This window comes from Pholcus phalangioides, unplaced genomic scaffold (genome assembly GCF_987345545.1).
Source record: "Pholcus phalangioides strain wild (caught in Gottingen) unplaced genomic scaffold, Ppha-v1.0 ptg000003l_1, whole genome shotgun sequence".
In the NCBI taxonomy this organism is placed as follows: domain Eukaryota; kingdom Metazoa; phylum Arthropoda; class Arachnida; order Araneae; family Pholcidae; genus Pholcus; species Pholcus phalangioides.
The window spans coordinates 1,793,345-1,808,946 of record NW_028301596.1 but is presented as its reverse complement, the minus strand read 5'-3'; the positions used below and the strand labels follow the sequence as shown (position 1 = coordinate 1,808,946).

Below are 15,602 nucleotides of genomic sequence, written 5' to 3'. Positions count from 1 at the left end.
ATGCACCCAGTATAGTTAGATTTAAAAGACATGTTCACGTCGAAAGTTTGCGGTGCGCAGTTACACATACTGAATATTGCAGACGCGTAGATTTATGTGATGTGTCGAATATACGAATATGAGATGCGAGTACACGTATAAGATGCTTTTTGACACGTTATTGTGACAAAAATGAATGATATAAATAATATTATTCCGCCAAATATTCATAACAAAAAAAAATATCACCAATGAGTATGAATAACATCAGATGTTGTGATTATTTCCATTTTTATGCTGCGCGCAGGTCGAAAATCGCTGCTCTGCAGATTCATGGCTAAGTTTCATGACCATTTCCTGCTTAAGAATCTTTTTCTTTAGCTGTTTGAGAAGATTCTTTCGAGAAAGATTTTTCTCGTAAGAATCACGAAATTTACCGATTTGAATTGTTTTTTTTCTTGTTTTTTTTGTTTTTTTGGAGTTAAGAGAGCTTTTAAAAAGCTCACGGTTCGCGAAGGACAGAAATAGCGCCACGCAAAACACGCTAACGTTTCACGAAATTAATTTTTAACGCCAAAACCGTTCTTTCTCATTGATTTTTAGTTTTTCTTACTCATTACTCCTTCGAAGTAATGTTCCCCATCTCTCTCGAAAAATTGCAGTTTCTTCCCCCGCAAAATCCTAACTGAGTAAAGTAAACACATTCTCTTGAAATTTCGAAGATGGTAGATTGAGCAAGTCTTTCCTGTATAAAACTGTTTAGTTAGTTAGTTTGGCAGTTCAGTGAGATTTTCGCAATACATCCGTAAATGTAAAGAATAATGTTATTTCAGAGCTGAAAATTAGCCTGAAGGGAGCAAGAATAGCTGTGCTTATTACTTGGATGTTTGGGTAACTAGTTCTGCATGATAATGCAGGGAAGTTCGGCAGACTGTTCTACAAATTCGTAAATTACACTGTGGAACTTTTTTTTTGTCGAGTTAAATCTCATACTTATTTTTAATTACCTTTTAAGATGTGAATTAGAAAATGTATACCCTCATTATTTTTTCTGTCAAATCAAACTTTTACGATACAATTCTCCGCACTTCTCGAAAAAAAACATAGATTTTATGCATAGAATAGAAATTTTAAAAAATACATATTCTTCTTAGTGTGGGTCTTTACATGATAAAATGAAACTACTGACAAAATTTTATATTTATAGCTTCGGCGGTTTTTTTTCGGCGATGATGAATATCAGTCAGTCAAGACATGGTATTTTATACTGGCAAATTGTGCGCAGGTCGTAGCAGTTAAGGTAAAAATTTGAGCTTATAACTTTTCCTGGAGATTTTTCAATCTGCAGACAATCTCGCCGAATGCTCCAGCAGTGACCAGCCAGCATGTAATGATTCCATCTACCCTGAAATCGTCCTCCTACGACCTACAAATCTTAGTGGAATCGATCACCTTGTATATCACTGATCGCACTAAGATTTTCCTAGAAGTTATGGAGGTGACTATGCAGAAAACCACGAGGTGCGTTTTCTGCACCTCGTGGTTTTCTGCATAGTCACCTCCATAACTATGTCTACCTCCTCCTATGTAGAAAACCACGAGGTGCGTTTTCTACATAGTCAAATAAACCAAGCATTTTGTAGGAGTCTAAAAGTTTCTGGACAATTTCGGTGTATTTTCAAGAATGTCATTGACAGGGGACTTGAGTGATAACCAAGCATCCTTTCCCAGTTCTGTCGCTGTCCCGATAAAATGTAGATCTTCGACGAATTGCTTTATGTGTGGACTATCAAACACACCGTTCTTTATTTTTACAGAAGACAGACTAGAAAATTCGGTAAGGAGGTACTTGAAACAGTTTCCTTTTCATTCGACGTAGCTTTAAAAAGCTGTTTCGGGAGTTTCGTGTGCTGAGCTTTCTACAAACAAATGACTCGTAAAAATGTTTGGATCACCGGGTTTGAGGGCAGATTGTGGAGGCCATTAGCTGACAATAGACTCAGATGCTTTTGTTACATTTGTTTTCCTTGTTATGTCTTGATGTTTTCAGAATAAGAAAATGACAGTTTCTTTCGTGGTCTGTTGGTTCGTGACAAATCATAGGTTACCAAATGGCATCTGGTCACGTGTACTCTTTGTTCACATCTGTGTAAGTTATCCGCAGACTACTTGAAAACCTTATGGGGGGGAGGGCATGACTTATCCTGATTACCAAATTGTGAACTTTGAAATACGAAAAATAGGTTACAAATGTGCGCTGATTCGCCCTTTGATTGGGAATCGTGAAACTTCTGCAGATTTAACAAAATTAATCAGGGTTGTTTATTCACTTCCGATTAGAAACAGAAGCAGACATGATTTCAAGGACTATAAATACGTGTTTAAATAAAGTATTACAATTTGTTAAGGGATCATTCAAATATTACGTCAGCATCGATGGGGGTGGGGAGGGGGGTTTCCAATTTGCTGACTTTTGATGACAAAGGGAAGGTAGGTTGGATGATGCTTACGTCCTCAACCACCCATTATAAAAATATGAAATATTCTTGATGGCATCCTGAACCGTGGTTGGTTTGTGAGCACCTGAACTAACAATCTTCCTATTGATAAGTTTCCTAGCCACTTGAGAGCCACTTTAGTAATCTCTAAATGTTTCGTGGATCCTTCACGTGATCTAGAAATGTGTTTGGGCCACTTAGGTACTCTCGAACTGTGCCACGCATCATTCAAGTGATCCGTAATTATGCCGTGGATCACTTAAGTAATCTGGAAATGTGCCGGGGGTAACTTAAGTGATGTAGAGCCGCACTGGGGGTCGCTTAAGTCATCTAAAACTGTGCCAACTGTCACTCAAGGGATTTCTAAATGTGCCACGGATCGCTTAAGTGTTCTGGAATTGTGTCGCGGGTCACTTAAGTGAACTGTGAATGTGCCACACAGGCCTACTTGTGTGATCTGAAAATGTGTCACGGGCCACACCTAAATACTCTGGAATTGTGCCATGGGTCACCTAAGCCCTATCTGTAAAAATGTGCCGCTTAGTTCATTTTTACAAAATTAGGTTTGAGAGGGCAGGCCACATCAGATATCCCCGGGCCACATTTGCTCCACGGGCCAAGGATTTATCATTATATGGTTTAGAGGGTGGGTCACAATGAATTTCTTGAAATGAAATTTTGGGTTCTTAGCCTTCGAATAGCACTGAAATTAACAGAAATTGATTAAAATAACATAAAGGGGTATTTACTTTCGAAATTTTGATTTTTTAAAATATATATATTTTTTGAATTTAAAAAAATGATTTTTTGGTCGTTCGGGGGGGGGGGGCAGGAGCCCTCTTATATCCCCCCTCCCCGTGTGCCGTCTCTGATTCCACCAATATGTGATGGGAGGTAGGAGGGGGGGCAGAGATGACGAAATTTTGCGGACAAGGAAGGTCAGAGTTTTGCTGACTTTTGCGGACAAGGGGGGGGGGCGGATAAAAAATAGCTGGAAAATTGCTGACGTAATGCTTGAACTGCCCCCTAAGCAAGTTCTAAAAATATAACCTCGCTTTCAGTCAATAGGATTTCAGTTAAAAAGAGCTAAAAATATTTTCAAAAATCCCCCCCCCCCCAGTATTAATTTAGCATTAATTCCCGCTGAAGTTATCTGAATATTTGTTAAGCCTCTTTTGTCCGTATTTGACAGTGATTTTTCAACAAAAATGGATTTTAAAACCCACACAACTATTCTATTCCATATTTCATTCTAGTTCATTCATTCATAGTTCATTCTATTCCATATTTTATGGTAAACAAACCAGTTTATTGAACAGGTATCAATTTCTTCTTCGTCGTCTTTTAAGAGCTGTTTTGGCATTTTGAATAATAGAATTAAAGCACCAGTTCAACACTGACGTAAACAAATTGGAGAAAAAAAAAATCGATTTAGCACTGAAAGAGCATATAACTTGGGTGACTATATGACCCGTACTTTACGGGACAGAATTATTATTTTTTTCCATAGTTTTGAGCTATCTAACCTTTCTAGTGAGAACACTTTTTTTTAACTTTTAAACCGTACAACACCCAGGCTCTGTCGACATTCGTCAATTTCAGCCCTTGTCCCGGCTAAGGGGCTGGGTGGTGTCGGGGACTTTATTTCCCATGTACATAGAATACATACATTAAAAAGAAAAAGCTTACAAAAGAAGGAAAAAAAAGAACAGACAAAAGAAAAAAGAAAATTAGTGAGAACACTGATTTTGTCAAGTTTACTGGAAAAACTTGTTTTTCAATTTTAAAATTGGGAATTCGTTATTTTTAAATGCTTGTTATGCATGAATGAAAAATGTCCCGTTTTTCATTCCCGGGTTTCAAACGTCCCGATTGTTATATAGTCACATAATTTCCGAACAGCTAAGGGATCATGACTGTCTTTCTGCTATCACTGAAAAGCCTAAGAAGATATATCACAACTGACTCTTGGTCGTTCTTTTGTCTGCCAGAGAGATCACGACTGACCACCAGTGGCATAATTACGGGTTTGCTTCACAGCCACATAATTTGTGAACAGCCTCAAGCCGCGCACATAGTGAAGCGACCAAGAGATACGAGGATGGAGAATAGATATTAGCGACGAAAACGACGACAAAGAAGAGAAAGAGGCAACTCTCTACGAGATGCGTGACTCGAATAAACAAGTTTGTTTCCGCCTCTAACCTCAAACGACTGATTGATCCTTTTTTAAACATGGCCACACTTGTTATGCTTAATAGTTTTTTGATGTTTAGGGAATATTGGGTGTATATGAAATAGGTATACTCAATATATTAAGAAGATGATCGAGATAATAGATTGCATCACATTACCTGCTGCTTTTGCTACGGCTCCGATGATCATGGGTGGTATAGCCATGACAATACAACCAACCGCTGCAACAAATGAGAGAATTTGTGCTTTCAGAGCTGTTTTACAGGACAGGACTCTTTGGAAGTAAACCTGCGACGAGAAAACGGGTTTCTAATTGCAATGGGAAAAACAACAGAGAAATGTTATGGTTCCTGCTATTCGGGAACGTTTTTTCTTTCATACCTGCCACGGTATTCCTCCGAGAATGAGTAGAAGTCCATAATCCATGTACATTCCGGCTTCTTTCAATGTCAGCGTTCCCATCCAATCAGTGTTTTCTAACGACAGGCTACCGACAACGGGATTGGTTATACTGAACGGAATGCACAGCCACTGAAATAAAAATAATAATTGTTAAAAACAGTCATTATACGATTGAGAAATGGAATTTCTTCTCGTGATGACATGTCAACCGCGAAATAGTTCGGGGACTCAGGAGCCATGATTCAAAGGAATGTAAACATCAGGGCGTTTTGTCCATATCTGCAGAGACATTTTATGGTGTTGGCGGCATCACTTTGATTACCTCGATATTAGTTGAGGACTGACCCTCCGTTGTCACCGGAAAGATTCGAGAGATCACGAATGACTCCTAGTCATTTCCGGACAGCCTAAAAGCTCACAACTGATTCTCAGTCTTTTTCAGTCATAAGAGTTCAAGAGTTCCAGTCACATAATTTCCGAACAGCTATCATGAGCTATTTCTGAAAACTAAGAAGATCGCAACTGACTCTCGGTCGTTCTTTTCTCTTCCACAGAGATCACGACTGACCAACAGTGGCGTAATTTCTGAATAGCCAGACGGTTACCTCACAGTCACATAATTCCTGAACAGCCTAAAGTCGCGCACATAGTGAAGCGTCCTAGAGATATGAGGATGGAGAATAGACATTATCGACGAAAACAGTTGTATTGTTTTGTTATATATCGCACATAGTCGAGAAGTGAGACAAAGAAGAGAAAGAGGCAACTCTCCACGAGGTGCGCGACTCGAACAAACAAAGTTTGTTTTTGTCTTTAACTTCCAATCTACTGATTTTTCTTTTTTTTCTCCCTTCTCTCTCTCTCTCTCTCTCTCTTTCTTTAAAAAATAGAAAAAGAAGAGCGTCTGCGAAGGTATCATCATCATCATACCCTTACCCTTCAGAACTCCTCCGGTCATTTTCTCTATCCTCTTCCTGACCATGTGCGGATATCGCTTCCTCCACATCTATGTAATTTTTTCTCCTTTGCCGCAATTCTCGTACCTCTCTTCGCCCCAGTGTGTGCGCAGGTTAAGATATCACAACTGACTCTCGGTCATCTTCGGATAGCCTCAGAGATTACTATTTGTGACTATTGCACTTACCTAACTCCCTGTCGCCTTTGGACAGCAAAGGAAATCGCATCCCCTCAGCCGTGCCGTCTCTGTAAACCAATAACACTATGACTGACGCTCAGTCTTCTATCCTCCAGACAGCCTGAGGCTGCGATCATAGTAGAGGGAAGAGACACAGGTTCCAAGTATAGCGACTAGGAGGGGAAAAAATGCATGGGGGGGGGGGGGTGGAGGAAGAAATGTCTGCACATACTAAAAAAGAAGAGAAAATGGCTGGAGGGGTTCTAAAATGTAAGGGTGTGATGATGATGATGATCTCTCCGCAGAAAAGAGAAATAAAAAAATGATGGAACTGGACAATCGGCAGATAGAAATGAGAAAAACAGCCGCAAGGATCACGACTTACTGTGGCTGGACAGCCGGGGAGATCGAAACTGATTTCAGTCGTGTCGTGTCGTGTCGATTCTAGAAAACCAAGATTACATCGACTCCATTAACAAAGATGTCCTCCGCAGATGTTGACGACGAAAGACTCAAATTTCATTGGACCAGGGCATTTCAGCCAGGAACTATCCACAAGTGATTCATAATATTTTTTATAAAGAGATTCAAGGTATCCCACTATGTTGCAAATGTTTTGTAAGAAAATATAATTTTAAATTTTTTATGAAAGCCCTACTTTTTGTGATTCTGAAACAGGCCTTGTTTTGCTTATGCGACGCTCAGAACCGACGTTACGTCCACTTATGATATATATATATTTTTTTAATTTTACTTGAGTTTGAAACAAATTTCTAAAAATCTATTGCAAATTTTAATATATTTTGCCATAAATTGTTAAGATTAGGAAAACCAAAATCTAAACTTAATCACACGCATTTGTCTAATTAGTGTTTTATACACTTTTGAAATGAAATTTCAAAAAAATTTACACGTGTATCAATAGATTTTGGTGTAACTTGTGAGCATACATACCATGCTACCCTTTAGGTTTTTTTTACCACACCTGCATCATCACAAGTTGGATGTACTAATATAGTGTTTCCCAGAGTGGGCAATATTGCCCCTTGGTGAGCGATTGAATGGTCCACGGGAGCGAAAAAAGCTACGGGTATAACTTAGGCTCCTATGGGTTCACTTGAGTAGGGGCGGGGGGTGATGAGAGAAATAAATCTCTGAAGAACGGGGCGATGAAACCAAAAGTTTGGGAAACTATTGTACTAATACAACAAAACATTTCATTCATAGAATGCTTTGAAATCGTGTTTCCAATATTACATGACTTTTGCTTGAAATTTGATAAAACATAAAATGACATAAGTAGTCCAAAAAATTTAATAATATTTTCACCATTTGGAAACACTTTCTATATCGCGAAAAATCTTATTAAAGTTCATTCGATACCATTTACAGAAAAGGTAGTATCTTAACTGCGTGAGGTACAATTCAAAACCATCTCTATGACTTTAAATAATTTGCATTATCAATTCCTCCCTTTAAAATGAGATATAAACTTTTGAATTTTTCATTTAAAGACGAATCGGATGGACTATAAGTGAAAATTTTTGCCCAAAATGTCAATACTATTACCCAAGAATGATAGCTTAAATGACGAATGTACCAACAACGAATTTGTTTTTGTCGAAGAGTCCATTATAAAGGATGTTCTGTAAGTGCTAATGCGACCTTTGTCTCGTGAAACGTTCACCGTAGAGGTATGGATTACAATTTGAAAATTTCTCAAAAGGCGTTCAAAAGTTATCCTGTACCAGTTTTGAGAGTGAAAATACAGTATGTGACAAAATTAAAAAGTCTAAATTTTTACATGGTCCCCTTGTCTTATAACTCCCAATTGGAAAATTGTTTAAACAAAGAAGGCTTTCATGGTTATCGTGTAAATTAAAATTCAAATTTTTCGAGTTTTTTTTGCCGAAGTGACAGTTTGTTTTTTTGTACTTCGAGGCGAGTATCTTGTCGCCGGCGAGTATCACCGCGCCCTTTTTTAGATTTATTTGTACTCTCAAAACTAATACAGAACGCATTTTGAGCATTTTTTTCAACTGAAACCATGTACCTCTACGACAAACGGTTGATGAGATAAAGGTCGCATTAGCGCTTAAAGGACACCCTGTACAGGGGCGTAGCCATAAATTCCGTTCGGGGAGGGACCACTTTCATTTCGGGGGAGGGACTAAATTAATAGAACAATAGATTTAGCCTTCTTTTTTCGGTCATTTTCTCACATTTCGGGGTTGGGGGGGGGGAGCAGACCCCCAAGTCCGCTCCCCCCTCGCTACGCCCTTGACCCTGTATATGTCGTCTGATAAGAATGAAGAAAATTCAAATCCAAAATTATTGTGAGGTGAAAAATGAAGAGAAAATTCAGCAATTTTTCCGAGTACGTACCAGTCCCAAAAAGATACAGAAAAGCTGTATGACATCTGTATAGGCGACGCTGTACAGACCACCGAAGAGAGTGTAGAAGATGGCGATACAGGCAGACACTATGATCGATGTGTGGGTGTCTAAATCGATGATGACACTCACTGTGGCACCTGTGGATGGAAAATTTCAGTCTTGAAATACAGATGTACAAAAATTTTAATGGAAATATTGTTTATAGTCTTTCTCTCTGGGCGTAAAATGAGCAACAATAAACTCTCTATTGAGTTTTCTCTTCCAAGATACTGTTTTAAATACTGTTTTAACAAATACCTTTATAGCGAAAATCTCGTTTTAACGAACACTTTTCTAATCCCCCAGATAAGTTTAGATAGGAACAATGCAAAAACCTGGGATTCCTTTATAACGAAGTTTCGTTAGAACAAAGTGATTTCTTCGGTCTCTTGGAGTTCGTTATAATGGGTGTATGTCAATGGTCGGCTATTCCTCCAGGGATACGTTATATCTCTAAACAGTGACGTATTTACATGGGAAGGTTAGGGGGCTATAGCGCATTGTGGCAAGTACAAAGGGGCGGCGAATTAGAGGAATGATTGGCCAAGAAAATTAGTAGAATGGGAGAAGGGAGGAAAAATTTGCATAACTCCCAATAAATCCACCTCCGCGCAGATAGCTGGGGGGGGGGGGCTAGGTCAGTGAGTGACAAAATAAGTGGTCTAGACAGTTGGAAAGCACGTGAGTGAGCAACAGAGTGACTTAGAGCGTGAGCAAGCATGTAAATGACCAAAAGAAATGTCTTACAAAGCGAGGGACCAGGTCAGTGAGTGACCTAGAGAGTGTGCAAGCTTGTGAATGACCAATACAGTGACCTAGCTTTATTGGTGCTTTTGTGCTTTCACACGCTCTAAGCGTGTGAAAGCATGTCAATGACCAAATAAATGATCTAGAGCTTTTGAATGATCAAAAGAGTGACCTAGAGTGTGTACAAACGTGTGAATGACCAAAAGAATAACATAGAGAATGTGAAAGCATGTCCACGATCTAAAGAGTGATCTAGAGCGCGTGCAAGCTTGTGAAGAGCCAAAAGAATGACCAAGAGCATGTGTAAATACATGTGAATGACCAAAACAGTAACCTAGAGAGTGTGAAAGCATGTCAATGACCAAAAGAGTGATCTATAGTGTGTGCAAGCTTGTGGGTGGCCAAACCAGTGACCTACAGTTCGCGCAAGCATGTGAATGACCAAAAGGAATGACCTACAGAACGAACGGCCAGGTCAATTAGTGATCTACAGCTCGCCCAACCACGTGAATGACCAAAAGAATGACCTAGAACATGTGTAAAGATGTAAATGATCAAAAGGGTGACACAGCAAGAAACTATGTCAGTGAGAAATCAAAAAATTACCTAGAGCGAGCGCAATCATGTGAGTGACCAAAACAATGTGCAATCATGTGAGTGACCAAAACAATGTGCAATCATGTGAGTGACCAAAACAATGTGCAATCATGTGAGTGACCAAAACAATGTGCAATCATGTGAGTGACCAAAACATTGTGTAATCATGTGAGTGACCAAAACAATGTGTAATCATGTGCATGCCTAAAAGAGTGACTTGAAGAGTGCGTGAGCATAAGAGTGACCAAAAATAACGCAGAAACACCAATGTGCTTGCAGGAGTGAGGGAGGTGGGCAAGCGGATCGTAGCACAGGGTGGTGAATAGGAAGAAATGGTCAAGAAATCTAGACTAGAATGGGAGGACGGGGCAAAACTCGTGTGGCCGCAGGTGGTAAAACCACATAAATACACCTCTGTCTCTCTGAAAAAAAATTCAAATACGTCATATCGGGATTTTCCCACGTGTTATTCATGCCAAGCAAACCAACAACATAAAAGGTAAAGAAAAAACTTGTGGTCATCGATCAAAATCGCCAGGAAACGTGCCACGTTGTCGCTCGGCGATTGGATCGATACCGTAATCGTGTTTATACGGGGAAGGAAATTCTACGTACGCCATTGCTTTTCTCTCGCTTTTCCCAAGCTACAATATCGTAGAGCTGAGTTTGGGAGGTGATGCATCAGTGTTTTCATTACGTCTTTTTGTGTTATACACACACAACACACTCGTGTTTATTCTGGTAATATGACCGTTACCACTTCCATACGTGTGAGGTTTTCTAGAATTTGTTTGCTCTACAAATCCACCAATTACTTATTTCTTTGGTTATCGCATGTTCGTATAATACCGTACTTGCCAACTACTATGGAATTGACGTAGTTTCTACGGAGTTATGCCATAAAATACGGAACTATGTCGAATCGTGAAAACTACGGAAATCTGTTTTTTTTTTAAAAAAACTTCTTCTGTTCGAGGATTTCTTTGAATTCCATAATCGTATCGATTACAGAATGACGAAGCGCAAAGACCGAATCTCCAAAGAATATAAATGTCAGATTATAATAAAAAATCAACCAACTGACATAGAAAGGTGCGGTTTGCATTAACAAGGAAAGGGTCCAAAGATGTCATTCTCAAAAAATTTCGAAAAAATTACCACTAATTCAACTCATTAAAATGTGCGCAAAAATATAAAAATATCTGCGGGAATTATTATTGGTCACTCAAAAAAACAAATATGTCTGTAGAGGCCAAGAATGAATTTTAAAATCCCGCAACTTTTACAGTCTTAGTGACGTCATTCAAACAACACACGATTAAGTACAGCCAGCACCTCCTAAGAAGGCCTCCGCACGCCAAGTTGCCAAGTTCATCTGTAACGTCATTAAGACTACCCAGCAAGTTTGCCACATTTTGAACCGCGGCATCCTATTGCGTTTCTTCTTATTTTGGCGCAGAATCTTCCTGGTTGGCTCACAAATACCGCATGTCGATTGGATATGGGGGCATAGAAATCACCAATTCTGGGCACGATCATTTCTTTTCCGCACAACGATGATACTGGTAGCAGCAGAGAATTCTTTTTTTTCCTGAATATTTCTGAGGGGAAAAAGGACTACTTGCTGACATTACGAGCAGCTTGCGGAGGTCTTCTACCGCTAGGAGGTGCTGGTGCAGTACAGACAGTGAAAGAGGGGAAAAAAAGATAAATAACTAGAGAGGAAGTTTCTGGGGGGGGGGGGGGGAAGCTGGAGGTAAGAGCAAGAGGATAGTCTTTAATATACAAGGTGATTCAAAACAGAATCACAAAGGAGTGTATGACCGGAAACCCCCAACCTGATCAGCTGGAGGATAAACGAAGATGCAGAAATGGCGAGCCAATAATGGGTGGAAAAACTCTTTATTTAGCGATACTTTACACGAGGACAGTTCGTGTACACGTCAAGTTCCACAACAAGTGCTCCTCAAATTTCTTACCATCCACAGTTATGTACAAAAAAAATTGATATACATTCCTTTGATTCTTTGTTTTGTTTTTGTGTTTTCTACCTCCCCTAAAAGTTTGTACGTTGAGTTTTGAATCACCCTGTATATTTTTGTTTTTCAAATTTTACTTTTTCAAGCCGTATTAATGACATTATTTTTACTTCTTACAAAAAACTTATTTCAGGCAAAATGTCATAAATGCCTTTTTTGCCCATTTTCAAACTTTTCTAGTAAAAATACCTTTTCTTTGAAATTTTGGTGCCATAAATTCCTATTTTAATTTCCTTATTTAATCTTTTAATTAAATTTAATCTAATTAATCTTTTAATTTCTAATTTTATTAGTGAATTTCAAGGGCCATAATCTGTAAAACTTGGATATTTTGTGCATTGAGAACTTCAGAAAATTTCCTTTTTTAAAATTCTCCAACTCTCATTATTTATTATCAGAAAAAGCCCCCCCTCCCCCCCCCCCCCCCCAGTGGTGTCTGACAGATGCAGCCACACAGGGCCCCGCGCTTGAAGGAACCTCGCGTATGTTTTAATATAGAAGAAGATAAATTTTTTTCACAAAAATACAAGATGGCCATGTTTCAACTATAGAAATGATAATAATTATTTCAAATAATACAAAAAATAAACCAGAATTATTGCCCAGCTCGAGGGAGCCCCACAAACATTTTCTCTACCTGCTTCGAATCTGGTAATGATGGCCCTGGAATTGACCTAATCCTGAGGGTCCACTAACATTTTATCTTGGGCTTGAAATCAATCTAACTTGGATAACACAATGCAATTATTATAAACTATAATTAAAACAATGGACGGATTAAGTGAAACTAGTTTTTAAGATAGTTTTTGGACCCTTAATATATATCTTTGTTTTTAATTATTTTTTCTTCCTTCCAAAAATGATAAATGCCTTTTTTAGAGCCCATTTTACAGGTTTTTTATCGGTATAGTTTTACTCTATAAAATTATTTCATAATAAGATTGATTGTATGCAAATTTTACAGAAATTCACATCAATGTATCGCACCAGATCTGCCGATGACTAAAACTACCGATCAAATATATGCAATATATGCGACCCTATTCGTCTAGTCTGCAAGCTATACAATTGTTACATAGGGCACTTGGATATTGTTCATACTCCTTTAAAAAAATTTAGACAAATCGCCTTTTTCAACTGTAAAAATTTTATGCTTTTACTGTCAGTTATATATATATTTATTTTAAAAATTTTATGCATTCATTCATTTTATTTTTATTTTTTGCATTTTATTATCAATTTTATTTGTCATTTTATTATCAATTTTATTTGTCATTTTATCGATTTGTATTTTATCTTCTATTAGTTCATCGGGTGTGTGTGTGCGTGCGTGCTTTGTCTCATATTTTTATTTGTTTTTTCCTCAACTGTAATTGGATTATCTATTGTTGGAGTGTTGTTTGTCGCTCATGCGCACTAGACGATAGATATCGCCAAGAAGTGCTAGAGATGATGAGTAACCAACTGTTAAACTGTTAACACATTTAATAGTTTTTGTGGCTTTAATAATTGCATTCTGCCGCTAATTTTTTTGTTTTTATGTGTTTCTGGATGAGTGAATATACTTTAATTTTTTCAAAATTTTGTCGAGGATGACACCTTTGGACCTTTTCCATGTAAGATAACTTATCATGGCTATACAGGAAAGTTTCTTCCAGCACGTTTCCAACTTAGCCTTCACAGGTAAATAATAGAAAATTACCTATGATGTGCAATAGACTAGGATGGTGTGCGGTTGCAGAGCTTGTAGCCCACAAAAAATTATATATATAAATTGGTAACTAATTATTTTAGGCCTGCAGGAAGGACTTTTCAGTCCCTTGAAGCTACAAAGTGTTTGCTTGTATTATGTATGTGTACATAATATATAATTATATTATCAATGTATTATAATTATCAAAGAATTATCATAGTTAGGCTACTATTACGAACAATAATTGATTGATTCTATTGCTTTCGTGAAGCCTGGTAATGAATACACTTTTTTTTTGTGAATCACTAGAAGAAATAGTTTAGTTCTGCTGCTTTCCAAAGAGGGCGATATTAGTCACTGTTTATGGCCTTGTCCTGTACGATTTGATTCGTGTAACTTACACGTTCTTCCACGTCAACTCCACAATTAATGAATACACAATGCCATGTTTTCTTCATGTTCACGCCTCTGGTCTCCCTTGAGCTTCGACTGCATAATTGTGAAAATGCCAATTTAATGCGAAGTTTTTTTTTTTGAATAGTTCCAAGTTCATTTAAATTCTAATGTATCGCCTGTGAAATGAAAATATATTTTATTGAAATTTTGGGCTACCACCTGGTCCTTAATGTGTTGATTACTGCTGAGCTAGGTATGTAATATTACAAATTCTTAATTAGAGGATAAGGTGTTCTGGTATCCTTGCAATGTGAGAAAACATGACAGTTGTAGAGTCATGATGGAAAGAAATCTAATGAAAATGTGAAGAATTTCTCACATGCTGTGAATAATGCACGTTGGAGGGAGAAATTCCCTTCAAATTTACAGAGTTTGTCTGTATAAAATACCAGAGAAAGGTTTGCATTGTAACTAAGTGATTATTTAATAGCAAACATATAAGTGCTCTTGTGAATTGTGATTTTAATATTCCAAATTATATGCTCTGTGGACCTGTTTATAAATTGTTTATGGGAAAACTTGTATATGTGCATTGTTGTATGTAAGGCTTATAATGTTGGGCAGAAAACTATTAAAAACCTTTTTTTTCCTCTAATTTTTATATCATTTCTTGCATTGAAAGTTCTTTTTCAGCAGCAGTTAATTCGCGGAAATATTCACTGCTACGAATTTTTGAAGTGAAAGCTTTCAACAAAATGCAAAACATAATGTTAGAAATGTATTTTGTTGTGGTTTTTAAAAAGAAAAAAAATAGTTCCTCTTAAGCTTTTAAAAAAGGGGTACTTTTCTTGTACGAAAGTAAGTATTCATTTTTATAAAAAAATTTTAGGTTGAAAAATGCATAATATTATTGGCCAAAAAGTGAAAAAAAAAACCAGAATAGGTCTTATATTTGGAATTTCCCCATTGCATTAACACGTTCAGGAAATTTTTTGTCTACTTCGTTCCAAAATGGTGTGATGCGGTGTCGTAGGTCCTCACTCCACTTTCCTTATAGCTCAGTGGTTGCATCAGATCAAGCGTAGTCACTTTGCTGCACCGTGGTATGAGTTGCTTCGCTGTAGCTCTTTCAGGCCACAAGTTATTTCACGTTGAAAGGACTTTCCTGTGTCCATTGTAAAAACTGACATTCATTTCAAAATTGGCAGCCTCCTTTATACTCACCCAAAGCAGCTAAAATAGCTGCGGACCAAAACACCTCACCAAACAGCGCTGGTATGAAAAGCAATCCACCCATGCGTTCACCGAATAGGTCTTGGAAAGGATCCAACATTGTTACGTAACCCTGTTGCCTCATCTTGTTGGCGAAGAACAATCCACCTGAGAGACATGATAAAAACATGAGGTGAGTTTCCATCTCGATATGAGAATAAGGCCAGAATTACACTATAAAAGTTTTAGAAAAATGTTTTAAAAAACTTGAA

The 15,602-nt window shown here is 37.8% G+C and overlaps 1 protein-coding gene across 1 annotated transcript in view; it reads right to left on the bottom strand.

Moving 5' to 3' along the window:
- The window catches only part of ChT (choline transporter), a 58,322-nt gene that overhangs the window by 19,177 nt on the left and 23,543 nt on the right, over positions 1-15,602 (bottom strand). Inside the window, exons 4-7 of the mRNA XM_089242277.1 lie at positions 15,343-15,498; positions 8,596-8,744; positions 5,055-5,204; positions 4,832-4,961 (exon numbers count right to left, since the gene is read on the bottom strand). Of these exons, the coding sequence (XP_089098403.1) occupies positions 4,832-4,961; positions 5,055-5,204; positions 8,596-8,744; positions 15,343-15,498 (585 nt within the window). The remainder of the gene's footprint in view (positions 1-4,831; positions 4,962-5,054; positions 5,205-8,595; positions 8,745-15,342; positions 15,499-15,602) is intronic.